Raw genomic sequence first — 16,088 nt, 5'->3', positions numbered from 1 at the left:
GCCAAATACTTTTGTCCATATAGTGTATGTACATTTTTTTAAAATGTGGTCATTTATGCACCAAAACTTACTTTCAAATTGTAACAGCAAAATAATGGATATTTTCCTTTTATCTCTCTGGAATACAGTACATTTATAAATGTTGTGATAACGGTATATTAGAGGAATTCAACCAAAACTAAAACTTTATTTTGTTTTGAAGTTCAAATTGGTAAAATAAAAGTTCTACTTGTTGCTACTGGAGAGCTAGCTTGATCCTATGACTTCCCTTGGGTGCTGCAATAGTCCAGTGCTTTATAACTTTCTGCTTACATGATTGAAACATGCAGTGGTGTTGTAAATACTCCTTTCCATTTTCAAATGAAAAGTGTGGGTCTGGAAAATACCACAATTAGTAGACAGGATTGACCATTTAAGCCTTCAATTACATTTTTTTTCAATGCTGGTCTTGCAAAGTCAGCTCTAATAGCTGTACTGCTAGCATGATTTTTTTTTTATCAACTTTTGGTGTTTTCAGTTATCACTCCATTGTGATATTCGTGTTGTGGCCTTTATAAACTGATTCATTGCTAATTATCTTCTATTGGATTTTGCCAAAAGACTTTTTGAATCTAAGCTTGCATACAGTATTATGGGAGAACATTTATATAAAGATGTGCTGCAAAAATACCCTACGGTGTCAAGATGGGTTTTTTCTGCTAACCAAGTGGTCTTACAGATTTGTCTTTGGGGGTTCCTCTTACCATCAGTAACTTGTCTTGCCCTCTACTGGTGTTAATTTGCCACTAGACACTCATGAACTCATGGTGTCAACTACACACTCGTTGTAGTAGATTAGTCGCTAACACCACCAGGCTCCTTCACTAGCACCAGAAACCACTTTCCTTTGGACTATGGTGATTCATCCTGCCTGCTTACTCTGGATCATAGTGTTCACAGCCATGGGACTGCTTCAAGAGTTGGCTCTCTTCTGTAGCTCGCAGGAATTCAGCAGATAAAGAATAGCATGCCCCGACAGTGACTATAATGACATGGCAATTTCGGCTGTCATTCATCCAATGTAAGTATTATTTTAGGGGTTAGAAGTTAGGGTTAACCTTGCCTTTACAAGCCGGGTCCATCCATCTGCGCTTTAAGAGGAGTTGCTTTTTGACGTGACGTCATTTTCCTCAGTCGGCAACACATCAGGTCGTCACATCACTTCATCTGTGTCATGGTAAGTCGTTTTTTCTTTTTTTTCATATCGGGGTAGTACTCTTCGGAATTGCCATGTCGTTGTAGTCGCTATTGGGGTAGTCGGTATCGTTAAATGGTACTACACCCGGACCTATAGCATCAGCTATCAAATATCCATTAATTAACCTCTTTAAAAATATAATTGTAAATCTCATTGGACATAATTTATTGGCTGGTTTGTAAAATTTTTAATGCTAAAATTATTTTGATATCTCAGTATGTTAAATATTTAAACAATTTTTGTCTTTCAGATCTTTTTGTTAATAATTTTCATGTGTATCACATTATTGATTGCGAGTCTATTTTGCCTTACGTTGCCAGGTAAGTGTGTAAACTGAATCTTACGTTAAGACATTTTATATGTTTAAAAATATAGCTGATATTACCAATTTTACTATCATTAAAGTTAGAGATGCTCACTGACCACCGTGTTTTGGTTTTGGAACTGGATTACCTTTGGGTTTTGGTTTTGCCAAAACCGTCCTTGGGTGTTTTGGTTTTGTTTTGCTATTTTTTACAAAATTCCATTTTTTTTTAGCTAAAATCACATAATTTAGGTATTATTTTGTACCTACATTATTATTAACCTCACTAACACTAATTTCCAGTCATTTCCATTCATTTTTACCATCTCACAGGTCACAATATGCTTTTCATACACTTTCAGACAAATACTGCAGCGAGCTGGCTGGATGTTAAGCGACAGAACAACGACACAAGCACACTGCAGTTTATATCACATCTAGAAAACATTGCCACACACCAGTGTTACAAACTCACAATAGAAAAGTAATACAAGATGGAATTGTCCTTGTGGCCTCCCACCCACCCATATGTTGGATCTTATAAAGGACATGCACACTTTAACAAACCAAGCACTTCAGTGACAAGGGATGCCACTTTTGTGGCTGAAGTGCTTGGTTTGTTTGGGCCCCCTCTAAACCAGCTATCAATGTCCTAAAGGCAGGTTAGACCAACAGTGCTGTCAAATGAATTCTCCACTGTCCAGATGTTGTCGTCATCATCTTCAGCATCATCCTCACCCTCATCAGTGTATACATCATCACAGACTATTAACTTATATCTGCTGGAATCTGCCATTACAGAAGTGTCAGTACTTGGATGTATTTGCTGGTAAAGGCCTTTCTCGTGGAAAATGTATTTCATTTTGATGAACTTCATCTTTTCCACATTTTTAGGAAGTAACCTACGTCGATCACTGACAAGGTTCCCGACTGTGCTGAAAACTCTCTCTGAGTACACACTGGAGGGTGGGCAGCTTAGGTATTGCAAAGAGAGTTTGTACATGGGTTTCCAAATTGCTTGTTTTTCCTCCCAGTATGGAAAGGGACTGTCTGACATGTCTATTTCAATGAACTCTTGAAAATAATCCTCCACCATCCTTTGCATGTTAATAGTAGGATCGGATGGAGTTATGGCCGAAGTCACACTTTTTTTGCAAAATTCTTTCAAATCAGACCAGATGTCAAACTGTTGTAGTCTGCCACCTGTGTCATCCCTGCCTCCCTTTGGAAAGCGCAATTTCTTACGAGCAGCAGCTGCCTGAGAAACTGAAGGAGGAGACACAATCAAGCCACGGACCACTTGAGCGGTCAACTTGCTGACCAGGAGCTCCTTGCATCTCTTCAGATCTCGGTCAGTTGGAAGCAAAGAATCTACGTAGGTCTTAAACCTAGGATCAAGCACAGTCGCCAAAACATAGTGATCCGACTTCAAGATTTTATTAACTCTTGGATCATGACGAAGCGCATTAAGTACTTGATCTACAAGGCCAACATACTTTGCGGAATTGCTTTCTTTCATCTCCTCCTTCAGTTTCTCAAGCTGCTTTTCCAAAAGTCTAATTAAGGGAATGACTTGGCTGAAGCTAGCAGTGTCTGAATTCACTTCACACGTCACAACTTCAAATGGTTTCAGCACCTTACACAACACAGAAAGGAATTCTCCACTGTGCAAGACTGAAATTCATTCCCCCTCCTTTCCCAATGTCATGGTTTGTGCCATACGCTTGTATGGCTTTGCGCTGTTCCTCCATCCTCTGAAGCATGTACAGGGTGGATTTCCACATTAACACCTCTTGCTTAAGTTGGTGGCAGGGCAAATTAAATTGTTCTTGGAGCTGTTGCAATCTCCTACATACTGTGGCAGAATGCAGGAAATGTCCCAAAATTTTCAGGGCCACCGAAAGCATCTCCTGCACCTCACGGTTATTTTTTAAGAAGCTCTGCACCACCAAGTTTGTTCCAGCAAAACAGGGAATGTAATGGAATTCACCCAGCTGCAATGCTTGCACAATATTGGTGGCGTTATCAGAAATGACATATCCTGGGGAGAGTCCAATTGGCATCAAATGACATCCCTTAGTTTCCTTAAGAAATAATCAGCTGTATGCCTGTTAGTGAAGCCGGTAATACAAAGAGTATCCTGCTTGTGAGAAATGTTACGTAGCGGTGTACATGCTGCTGCTGTTCCTGCTTGTGAAGGTAAATGACCAACCCAGTGGGCTGTCACAGTCATATAGTCTTTTGTTTGCCCACTTCCACTTGTCCACATATCTGTGGTTAAGTGTAGAGTGGGTAGAATGCCATTTTTGAGCCCAATTATTACATTTTTAACGTTCTGGTACTGTTGAGGAATAGCTTTTCTCGAAAAATGGTGTCGTGATGGAATTTGATAATGGGGACCTCAATTAACTGTGAAAAACCAGCTGCGTTTATAGTGGATATTGGACGCAGATCTAACATTAGCATAGTCGCCATGGCGTCTGTGATCCGCTTTGGGACTGGGTGACTGCTGTCATACTTGTTTCCTCTAGCAAAAGATTGTTTCACAGTTAATTATTGTAAAGTACTTCTTCTTGGGCTGCTTATGGGAGGAAGATTCACCCCCAGCAGCAGGACCAGCAACAGTAGGCCTAACGGTCACAAAATCTTCACAGGAGTCCTGGTTAGGGGAGGAGTCGTAGCCTAAGCGGCTTGGATGCAGGACTAACTCCGATCGCTAATGAGGATGGTGTTGTCGGTGTCGATTGCAGGGGCCGTGATCTAGATGAGAGTAGGGAGCTAGCTGATACTGGACTGCTTGTTGTTATTTTGTGGGAATAAGTTTTGGATTTTCCCAAAAGCTTCCCATGAACTCTCTTCAAATGGCGTAATATGTATGAGGTTCCTAAGTGGTTTATGTCACTACCACGACTTACAAAAGCTACATATGGCTAGACAACTGTTGTCAGGATTTGGGTAAAAATAATTCCAGACATAAGAGATGGATTTTTTTGTCTTCTGCCCAGGCATGACAATGGGCTTCTTGCTCTCGCTGTCAACAACTGCTTCCACTGGTACAGGACTTACACAAACAACATCATCGTCATCAACATCCTCATTAGCGCCGTCATCAGCTACATAAATATCCCCCTCATCCTCTTGCAATTCCAAAATAGCATCCTCAATTTGGGTATCACCGGCTACACTTGGCCTGCTCAAGCACACATCACAACATATGCTGACAAGACTCTCCTCAGGTTTTTGTGTCATATCTGGATCAGAACCAACATTTTCTTGTAAGGCCTTGCTACTTTCTTCCAGCTCTGCTTTTACACTTAGAAGTATTTGGGCACCACTTTTGTAGTCAGAATGACAAAGTCATCACTGACCTTACAAGAAGATGTCTGAAGTACATTTGCAGAACTAGCACTCCTAAAGTAAGGTGAAGGCCTAAATCTTTCCTTGCCACTGCGTGTGTAGAATGGCATGTTGTCAATTTTTTTTTCACCACTTAACTTGGCCTTGAGTAAAGGTGATGTTTTCTTTACTGAGGTAAAAGGTGTTTTATTACATTTTTGTTTTCCTGACTTACAAACACTATACACTTTAAGAAGGGCTTTAGCAGATGATGTAGAGGTAGAGGGATTGTTATTATCATCATCATGACTGGTGCCTGCAGCTGCTTGGTGCTCCTGGTCTTCTGGGGACTGATGGGAATCCATAGCTCTGGCACAGTACAATTTGAGTGTAAAGAACAATAATGACCTATTAAATTTTTATAAAGAAAATGCAAAATACCACTTCTCCTAATTGTGGGCGAGCTCTGGCATAGTACACTGTGAGTGGAGACTGGAAAGAACAATAACAGCCTATTGAACTATAAAGCAAAGCCCTGTGCCACCTCTCCTAATTCTGGCTGAGCTCTGGCATAGTACACTGAATGGAGACTGGAAAGCACAATACCAGCCTATTAAACAAAGCCCACTGACAATGTGACTTGAGACTATCACTATACTAACCCTGCCTAACTACACTATACCCTATCAGAGATGTTGCAATCCCTTCTCTGTCTCTCTTTGAAATGGCGACGGAGCTCTGTTTCGTGCATTATTTAAAGAATCAAAATGCCGCGCGACCCGACAAGACAATGATGACATTTTGCATCATTTTTATGCCCGAACGTGTGCGCAAGTTCCGAGCCGGCTCGCATACCCTAAGTTCGGGTTGGCTCGGTTTTTGGGAAATCGAACCCGCCCCAGAACGGGAGGCAGACAAGGCGGGGGGGGGGGGGGGGGGGGTTGGACTACTTCTCTCCCCACAGTGCACATTCACAGTTCTACCAAGTGTCCCATTACTCACGTTCACATCTTTTGAAGTACATGCTGTTAGGATTTTTAACCTATGCTCTATGCGTGTTGCTGTTATCTATCGCCCCCCTGGTCCACACTAACAATTTCTTGAACACTTCTCTGCATGGCTCCCTCACTTCTTATCTACTGACATCCCCACCATCATCATGGGTGATTTCAACATCCCTATTTCTAATCCACGTTCCAATGCTGCTTCCAAACTAGTCTCTCTAACATCCTCACTTGACTTCTTCCAGTGGATTGAATCCGCTACTCATCAGGATGGCCACTGTCTTGATCTTGTTTTCTCTAGACTATGCTCAGTTTCTCATTTCCTTAACCCTCCTTTCCCCCTCTCAGATCATCACCTTATTAGCTATTCGCTCACCCCCAGTTCTTTACTCTCCCTAATGTCAAACTCTTACAAGCCTCCCCACAACCGCAGGAATTTTAACTCCATTGATTTTCAACAGTTTTCCATCTCTCTCCAACACCTTCTCTCCCCAATTTCTACATTCTCCTCCCCTGATCGAGCAGTACCCCATTTTCATCAAAACCTAGCAACTGCCCTGGATCAAGTGGCTCCAGCGACACTATATACTTTGCGTAGATTTCGTTGCCAACCGTGGCACAGTACAGTAACACAAACTCTACAAAAACTTTCTCATAAAGCAGAACGTCACTGCCGTAAATCTTGTACCTCTAATGATTTCATCACATATACCGATATCTACCACTCCTATAGAAATGCTCTGGACACTGCTAAACAAACCTACTTCCAATCTCTCATCTATGATCGTGCTTCTAACCCCAAATGCCTCTTTAACACATTTAAATCTCTTCTGAATCCTCCTGCCCCAAATCCTCCAACTACCATCAGTGCACAGAATCTTGCTTCCTATTTCAAGGACAAAATTGGTAAGATCAGGCTTGAATTGGTATCATCTCCCTTGACAAGCAATCGGCTCAATTCCTTTGTAGCACCCTCTGACACTCTCTCTTCATTTGATCCCACAAATGAAGAGGAAGTTTCTATTCTCTTCCTCTTCATTTGATCCCACAAATGAAGAGGAAGTTTCTATTCTCTTCTCATCTTCCTACTCTACCTCCTGTCCTCTTGATCCCATTCCCTCACAAATTCGTATGTCCCTGTCTCCTGTGCTCATTCCCCCTCTAACTAAAATCTGTAATCTATCTCTTTCTACTGGTATTTTTCCATCACTATTCAAGCATGCAGTAATTACTCCCATTTTAAAAAACAGAATTCTGACCCTAACTCTCTCGTAAATTACCGCCCCATGCCCCTCCAAGCTTCGCGAGAGAATTGCCTACACTCGCCTCACACACTTTCTTACAGCAAACAACCTATTGAATCCTCTTCAGTCAGGTTTTCGCTCTCAACACTCCACAGAGACTGCGCTGACCAAGGTTGTCAATGATTTGATCACAGCAAAAAATAATAACCATTACTCTCTTCTAATTCTCCTGTATCTCTCTGCTGCATTTAACACTGTTGACCACTCTCTCCTCATACAAACGCTACAATCCCTAGGTAGTGAAGGCACTGTCCTATCCTGGTTCTCATCCTTCCTATCTAATCGCTCTTTCAGTGTTAATTTCTCTGGATCCACCTCTGCTCCGCTTCCTTTATCAGTTGGAGTACCACAGTGTACAAGTAAACTATCAAGTATTTGTGTGCTACATGAAAAAACAGTTGACCTCACTTCCGGGAATTCCCGATCGGCAGCAAGGAGACTGTCAGCTGCTTCTACACTTACCACTGCATACGCTACCCGGACCTCAAAGGCTGTTACAGCGGACATTAGACGTGGAAGCCAAGGAAACCAGCACTAAGCTAAGTGCACATGCAATCCAGTAAACTTTAATCATTGGACAGCTGTGTCCTAAAGATTGCTCGGCTTGGGGCTGGCGACCAAACGGGAGAATTTCTCTGATATCTGCATTGGCATTGCCGTCTTTTGCTGGATTTAAGTTGTTTTATGGTCTTTAATGTATGGAGAAATGAAGGTCACTACAAACGTGACTTTGTGGATTCCATTACGTTTATGATGAAAGGCATTTAGTTCATGAAAAATATATATTGCTATGCGCATAATGAACTATCCTAACATCTTTTCGCTATACAAAGATTCAACTATATTAGTCGTGACTATTTTGTCTGCTGACGACTACTCTTCTGGTTCCTGTTTTTGGCTTTGACTGATATTCTGACCCGGCTGACTGACCATCCTTGGATTTTAATTTGGCTACCGACCCAACTAGTTTCACTAGTCTTTCATGGTCCACCGCGCCGTCGACTGACACAGACAGCTATGACCTGCACGCTCCTTGCAGTAGTCCATTACTCCCTTGCTGGTGGGGTCTCTGGTGAAAAACCAGGGATGTGTTGGACTCTGCCTCCTTCCTCACTAGCGCCAGCTGCTTGTAGGTGGCTACCATCAAAAATAAAATGACCACCAGCTTTTCTCACATTCCAGCTAAAATGCCCCTCAGCTTTTTCTCACATGCCACCCCATATGCACTTCAGATTCTGTCTCGCATGCCAGCTTTTCTTACATCTTTTGCCTACTAGTTTCTCATCAGCTTTCCTCTGACTTGTCACCTCTTATGCCCATTAGTTTTTCTCCTGTTCCCACCAGCTTTTCTCTTGCATGTCACCCCATATGCCCACTAGCTTTTCACTGAAATGCTACCACTTAATGCCCACAGCTTTTCTCTGACGTCACCCCTTAATGCCCATCAGCTTTTCTCACACATCAACCCCTACTTCTCACATACTGTATGTCCTCCAGCTTTTCCCTGATTACCCCATGTACGCACCAACTTTCCTGTCACATGCAGGAGTTCAGTCACTTTGAGTCACAAATTTGGCATTGACAATCAACAGGGGGAGGCCATTTACATACAACACACCTGTACTAAAATCCATTTTTCCCGCACCCTCAGTGGCATCTCTTAATTTATCCACTGCACTGCTGGAGGCGACAACGTAAGGCCGATAATTAAATCAATACATTTAAAAATAAACAGCATGCCGCACTTACAAATCTTAATCAGACCTAGCGCTGCAGCCTAGACTGGTAATTGCAAAATTGAGGGGAGAAAATTGTTGGGGGTCCCACCACCCTTGAATTAACAAGTACTAGCACTAGGTTTTTCCAGCCTGGGTTGGTGGCACAGGCCTGAATTCCCTAAGGAAAAATGCGGGCCCCCATCTAGGTTCAACCAGCCCCATGCTGTCAATCACTTGGGATGTTCCCACGCCCCTAGGCTTTTGGGTGTGAGGTAATGATAATTCAATGTTAAAAATCCATTTTGTGGTTGGTGCACCACAGGTCCCAGCATGATCAGACTGACAGTAAGTGTTTGGTCATGCTGACACATGTAGTACTACAAGCACCAGCATACCCATGGCTGACACACACACGAACACCATACCTGTGATTATATATTTCAATTACTCAGCCGACCATGGAGGCAGATACACCTTGATTTTATTGACCACAGGTCAAGAGTTTAATAAAACAGATCAACTGTTTATACTCCCCTTAACTGCCAAACAAAACAGTGGACCTGCTAACTCCCTAGCTGGACATGTCCATGTGGCTGTCATGTAATTTTTCTAACTCGCCAAAAATACCTATTTAACAATGTAAATTAAAACACACCTGGCACAATTTGCCAACTGGCCACAACAGTAACCATGAAACACTGAACATTGCAACTCTAAGAATGGGTAAACGCTACAGAACACTTCTCCTGTTGTGATATCATTAACGATTTTACAAACGACTGAAAGTCCCGATTAGCATGTCGAGTCATGTCTACACACTATACACATAAGATTTGTTTTCAGATCTGTGCTCTTCATCTGTCATAATAATCGGCTGAAAAGATTGTGGCTCTGTAAACTCTATGGAGATCCTGATTGTGAGTGCACACATCTACAGAATTGTAACAACATTGTTCCATCGTTGAACAAAATTTTTAATACAATATACTCTAGAACAATAATAGTTCATCGTTGGACTGTACACACTAATGCTATATCAGGCCCAACAGGTTTATCATCTGATTGGCTCGAAAATCGGGTGAAAAACCTGTTGTGTGTGTGTGTACCCAGCCTTATTTATAAGCTATGAGGAACATTTACAAGTTTAACTTTATTTTAAATATATCTAACCTGATGCACACTGCTTAGGTATTGTGCCCTAATTATAAACAATGCACAGTGTGCACGGAAGTAGCAATTACCAGCAAAGTAGCCTTTATTATGCGTGCTAAGCTTATTACTTTCCAAACCATACCATTTAGCGCTGTTGCTATATTTTGTTGGTTGCTCAATCTGGCATACTCCTTTCAAACTCATTAAGTGGGTCCAGTTGAAGTTCCTTACCTGGAAGATCACATTACAATTGTCTATATGTGTTCTAGAGCCTCTTTTCTCTTTCAATCAATCTGGGGGACACTGCTACCATGGGGTTGTAGGTGGGGAGTGTGGGAGTTGCCACTTAACTAGTTAATTCTAGTTAATAACTAGTTAATTCTAAACATTCTGACAGACTGCTGCCCTCTGTATCCCCCCCTGTAGTTCCTCAGTGTAGATTAAGTGCCCAAGGAGTTGGGCTTACTGTCTTCCGACTAGTTAAAATGCGTGTGAATTTTTCTTTTAGTTCATCATTTTACTTGTTTTTGTTTAGAAATGGTATCACAGCCTGCTTCAGTGTGAATCGGCACACTATACAAAAAATGTAGGCTGTGTTGGAGTTGTCTCCGGGTAAGAGCCGACAGGCTCTCACTGACAGCACGGATTTTGGAAGTGTGACAAGCGGCTTCATAAGCCGTTGTCACACTAGGTAGTCCCTGATTACCGGCGCTACCTCCGGGTGTAGAATGTCGCGATTCAGTGAAATGGCGGACCCCATCTTATGGCCACTACCAAGTTCCCCCCTCAGAGAGGACCACTCTCTTCTCATATAAACGCTGCAATCCCTAGGACTTCAAGACACACTGTTCTATCCTCGTTTTCATCCTACCTTTCTAATCGCTTGTTCACTGTTAATTTCTCTGAGGCCACCTCTGTTCTGCTTCCTTTATCAGTTGGAGTACCGCAAGACTCAGTGCTAGGACCTCTGCTGTTCTCTATACCGCTTCTCTTGGAAATCTAATAAGTTTCTTTGGATTTCAGTATCATCTCTATGCGGATGATACCCAAATTTATCTATCCTTTCCTGATCTCTCGACATCTGTGTTGTCCCGTGTAACTGACTGTCTTTCTGCCATTTCATCTTGGATGTCCTCTCGCCAACTCAAACTAAATCTTTCTAAAACAGAGTTAATAATTTTCCCACCCACCAACAAGAGCATACCTGACATTTCTATTTCTGTTGATAACATGACCATAAATCCCACCCCACAAGCTTGCTGCCTAGGTGTAATCCTTGACTCACACCTATCCTTTGTTCCTCATATTGACTCTATATCTAAATCATGTTACATACATCTAAAAAACATTTCCAGAATTCTCACGCAAGACACTGTAAAAACCTTAATTCATGCACTTATTATCTCCCTCATTGACTATTGCAATTCCCTCCTTAACTGGTCTTCCCCAAAACAGACTCAAACCCCTACAATCTATTTTGCACGCTGAGGCAAGATTGATTTTCCTTGTAAATCGGTATTCCTCTGTTGAATCACTCTGTATGTCTCTACACTGGTTGCCTGTTTTCTACCGAATCCAACATAAAATACTTTTACTAACCTACAAGGCCATCAACAAAGCTGCACCAACATACATCTCCTCTCTTGTCTCAAAATATCTCCTATCTCGGCAACTCCGTTCTGCTCAAGATCTGTGTCTCTCATCCACACTCATTACATCCTCCCATTCCCTATTACAGGACTTTTTTCGGGCTGCACCCACTCTATGGAATTCTCTCCCTTGTACAATAAGACTCTCCTCTGGTCTACAAGCTTTCAAGCGTTCTATGAAAACCCACCTCTTCAGACAAGCTTATAATAATCCTCAACCACCCTCTTAACCTCACTACATTACCCTATTGCCACCCGTTATACAACTACCCCTTGACCAACATTGTTGTGTGACAGGATCATTTAGCTTATGAGTCACTTTTACCTTTGTGGTCTGGCTGTCCGACTGCAAATGTAGACTTCACCTCATGTTTCAAACTCCCATTGTCCAATAGATTGTAAGCTTGCGAGCAGGGCCTTCTCACCTCTTTGTCTGTTTTACCCAGTTTGTTAGTTTACTATGTTTGTCCCCAATTGTAAAGCGCTACGGAATATGTTGGCGCTATATAAATAAATGATGATGATAGATATATAAAATAATTGAGGACCTGATGGTGCGCTTAGATTGTGGCTTTGTCTGCAGTTTCTCCTTCTATCTCAGTAGCTGGGGCACCGCTTACAGCGTTACTTCCACAACCAGTCGGTGACAATGCAGCTTCAGGACAGCCGGCCTTTCAGCTTCTCTTGCTCTCCAAGGGGCCCCTGTAGGTGAAACTGCATGGTCCACATCCTTGGTTAGGGGCATAGACAGACTGAACAGAATCCTGGACTCCAAGACCACCCCTGTCCAAAAACAAATGGCAAAGGGCAAGTCATCTTATTCTTTCAGTTTCCTGATTCAGAGATATCACCTGAAGAGGACAGGGAACTCCCTTACGAAACAGACTCCCCACAGGTCACGGATCTTGATGAATCTCATAGAAATCAGGGCATTGAGGATCTGGTCCTGTCAGACGGCCGTTGGACCTCTTAAACATTGATGAGCCCACTGCAGTGGATCAGGTTTTTTTTTAAGAAAAAATCAAGAGACGCACAGTCTGTTTTTTTTTTCTTGTAGAGAGTTGAGGGAAATTGTGGAAGCAGGTTGGTCACAGATGGACAGCAAGGTAGTCGTTCCTAGTAGGTTTGTGGTCCTATACCCCTTACATTCGGCTGGCGTAGTCCGTTGGAAGCAGGTACCAAGGGTAGACAATCTGGTAGCACAATATGCGCACCACACCACTCTTTTTCAGTTCCAGGCACAGCCTCCCTTCTGGACGCTACTGACTGGAAAGTGGAAGGATTTTTAAAATCCATCTACGTGGCAGCAGGAGCCTCATTTAGACCCATGTTATCTTGTGTCTAAATGAGGGTTGTTGGGGCCATGGAAACATACCAACTTGCTGCAGGACTACCGGATCCGAACCTGCTTCCCCTTGCTCTGCACCTCAAGGAGGCGTCGGGCTACTTGTATGAGGCTGCTCACAATGCAGCCTCAATGTCATACTCGTCGTCTGCTTCAACGGTGGCAGCCAGACGAACTCTCTCGCTTAGATCCTGAGAAGCTGATGCAGAGTCAAATCATTCCCTAGATTCCCTCCATATTTGGGCTCTGTTCTTTTCAGGCCAGAACTTGATAACATCATTTCTCAAGCTACAGGTGAGAAAAACACGTTCCTCCCAGTCAAATGTACCTAAAACGCGAGTACCGGGGTTCAGTTCTTTTCGCCAACTCTTTCGTGGGAGCTCCTCCAATAGAGGTCAGGCGAGCAGGGGTAAGACCCTTCAGTTCCAGACGATATTCCTGTAGAGGAAGGTCTTCTTTCTCCACGAAACATGATGATGCTCTCAAGCAGCAGAAAAAAACGTCAGCCTTTCTTGCATTCACCTGTCCTCGCGGCTGCGGGATTCAAGGGGCGCCTGCACTTATTCATTGAACAGTGGATAGCATCATCTCCAGATAAATGGATTCAAGGGATCATGACAAAGAGGCTACATGGTCGATCTTTCAGGTCAAGCCCCTCGCCTGCTTTTTCCCAACCTCCTTATCGCTCGACCCCACAAGAAGACAAATGATGTTACACTGCGTCGCTTCGCTTCTTTCCGCAGGGGTCATATGTCTAGTTCCTGAAATACAGAGACGCCAGGGCTTCTACTCAAACCTGTTCTTGGTCACAAAGCCGGATGATTACTTCCACCCTATTTTAAATCTAAAGTCCCTAAATTTACATCTACGAGTGGACACTTTTCGCATGGAATCTCTTTGGTCAGTGATAAATGGCCTGGAACCAGAAAAATTCCTGGCGTCCATAAATATTCATGATGCCTACTTGCACATTCCAATATGGTAGGGACATCAGTCTCTACTCCGCTTCACGGTGGGAGTCTCCCATTATCAATTCAGGGCGCTCCCATTTGGTCCATCAGTGCCTAGAGTGTTCGCAAAAATTTTGTCAGTGATGGGCGGTTGTCTTTAATCCAGCGGGGTCAAAATTGTGCCATACCTGGATTTGACCACCTTATCAAGGCCGCATCCGAACACCTGTTAGGTCAGCATCTGGACCTCACCATCAGGGTGTTGGAGTCCCATAGCTGGATCATAAATCTAAACAAGTCCCAGTTAATCCCTTGCCAGAGGATGACATTCATTTGTCTCATCATGGTCACCAAAAAACAGAAAATTTTTCTTCCCGGGGAAAAAGCTCTATCCATATGTAACATGACGGCCTGGTTCCTGGCAGGCTGCAGTCCCTCCATGCTCCTCTGCATGAATCCCCTGGGGAAGATGGTCTTGACTTTCGAGACTATTCCATACTGAAGATTTCACTCCAGATGGTTTCAGTGAGACCTTCTGACAAAGTGGTCAATGTCTCACTTCAGATTGGACTCCCAACCTATCCATCTATCTTAGGAGTCTCGGTCGTCACCTACAGTGGTGTATGGTCCAGGATTACTTGGTTGTAGACAGAAGCTTTGCGCCAAGGTCCAGGATCATTGTCATGACGAATGCCAACCTTCAGGGCTGGGGGGCAGTGGCTCTTCATCTGTGTCTCCAGGGCCTGTGGACGGAAAAGGGAGGCTTCCCTTCCAATAAACATCCTGGAACTGAAAGCCATGTTGAATGCGCTGAGGGGGGCTCAGGCCTTTCTTCAGGGCTTCCCAGTCTGCCTCCAATCCCACAATGCCATGGTAGTGGCATATGTCAACAAGCAGGTGGGGACAAAGAGTGCCAAGGCAATGCAGGTGACAACTCAGATTCTGGAATGGGTGGAACTATTCGTCACCTCGCTTTCGGCAGTATTCATCCCAGGTGTGCGCTAAATTGGGAGGCAGACAAAGTCGCCACGCAGTAATACCAGGGAAATGGTCACTCCATCCGGAAGTCTTCCAGATGCTAGTCCGCAGGTGGTGTCTTCGGATATGACCCTCATGGGGTCGTCAGGTTCCCGGGGTCAGCGATCCCCTGGCGTTTGACCCCTATGGAATTCGGGCTGGGTTACCTATTCCTCCCCCCTCCCCCTCCCCCATATCCTAGTTTTACCACGTGTTTTCCGTCTGGTTAGGCAGGGAGGGCTGCCACTTTTACTGGTGGTGCCCGATTGGCCGAGCTGGGTCTGGTACGCAGACATTCTATCCATGGCGGTTGGCCAGGGGTTTCATCTACCCCTTCACGACTACCTCCTTCTTCGAGGCCCCTTTCGTCATCAGGACCGGCCTCGGATGGCTTGAACGGCATGGCTGTTGAAGCCAGCCTCTGGATGTCAAAAGGGTTCTCTACCAGAGTGGTGAACACCCTTTTGCGGGCTATAAAACCTGTTTTTGCTTTCATTTACCACAGGGTTTGGCAAACCTACTGTCACGGTCCGGAGACTGGATAGGAGCCCATTGGCAGGGAGGAAGGCTGGCTAACGGGAGATGAGATGTAAGAAAGGTCAAACAAGCCGGATTCGATACACAGAGAGGCGTAGAAGTCCAAAGGTTGAGGCAGAAGCGTAGTGGAGGGCAAGCCGAGGTCGGTACACGTGTAGTAGATGCAGGTAGACAGGAACAGGAGCAGGAGCTAGATCACAGGCACAGAGCACAATAATCAGGCACTGGACACCGGAACTGGCCAGGCTTTTATAGGAAGTCAAGGGGTGAAGCTAAGGCATGCTGGAAGATCAGGAGATCACTAGAACTGATCTAGAACACCGAATAATTCAAGGAACTGTCCAGCAGCCAAAATAGCTCAGTCAGCAGAGCAGCAGTCCACGGAGGCATAAGCCCTGGGTTCGAATCCTGACAGTACTCCTCTGGACGTTTCAGGAGCTGGCTAACCAGGATGTCTCTGGTGAAACAGTCCGGTCAATCTGGAGGCATGGACATTTTCTGCAGGCTCCCACGAATTTTCTTCTGGACCATATCC

General features: G+C 43.9%; 1 protein-coding gene across 1 annotated transcript in view; it reads left to right on the top strand.

Moving 5' to 3' along the window:
- MARCHF6 (membrane associated ring-CH-type finger 6) overlaps nt 1–16,088 on the top strand; it is a 211,393-nt gene that overhangs the window by 160,352 nt on the left and 34,953 nt on the right. Inside the window, exon 16 of the mRNA XM_075214373.1 lies at nt 1,488–1,557. Coding sequence (XP_075070474.1) covers nt 1,488–1,557 — 70 coding nt within the window. The remainder of the gene's footprint in view (nt 1–1,487; nt 1,558–16,088) is intronic.

The sequence above is a fragment of the Mixophyes fleayi genome, chromosome 5, assembly GCF_038048845.1.
Source record: "Mixophyes fleayi isolate aMixFle1 chromosome 5, aMixFle1.hap1, whole genome shotgun sequence".
NCBI lineage: Eukaryota > Metazoa > Chordata > Amphibia > Anura > Limnodynastidae > Mixophyes > Mixophyes fleayi.
Note: the sequence above shows the minus strand (reverse complement) of the source record. Positions and strands in the feature narration are given on the sequence as shown.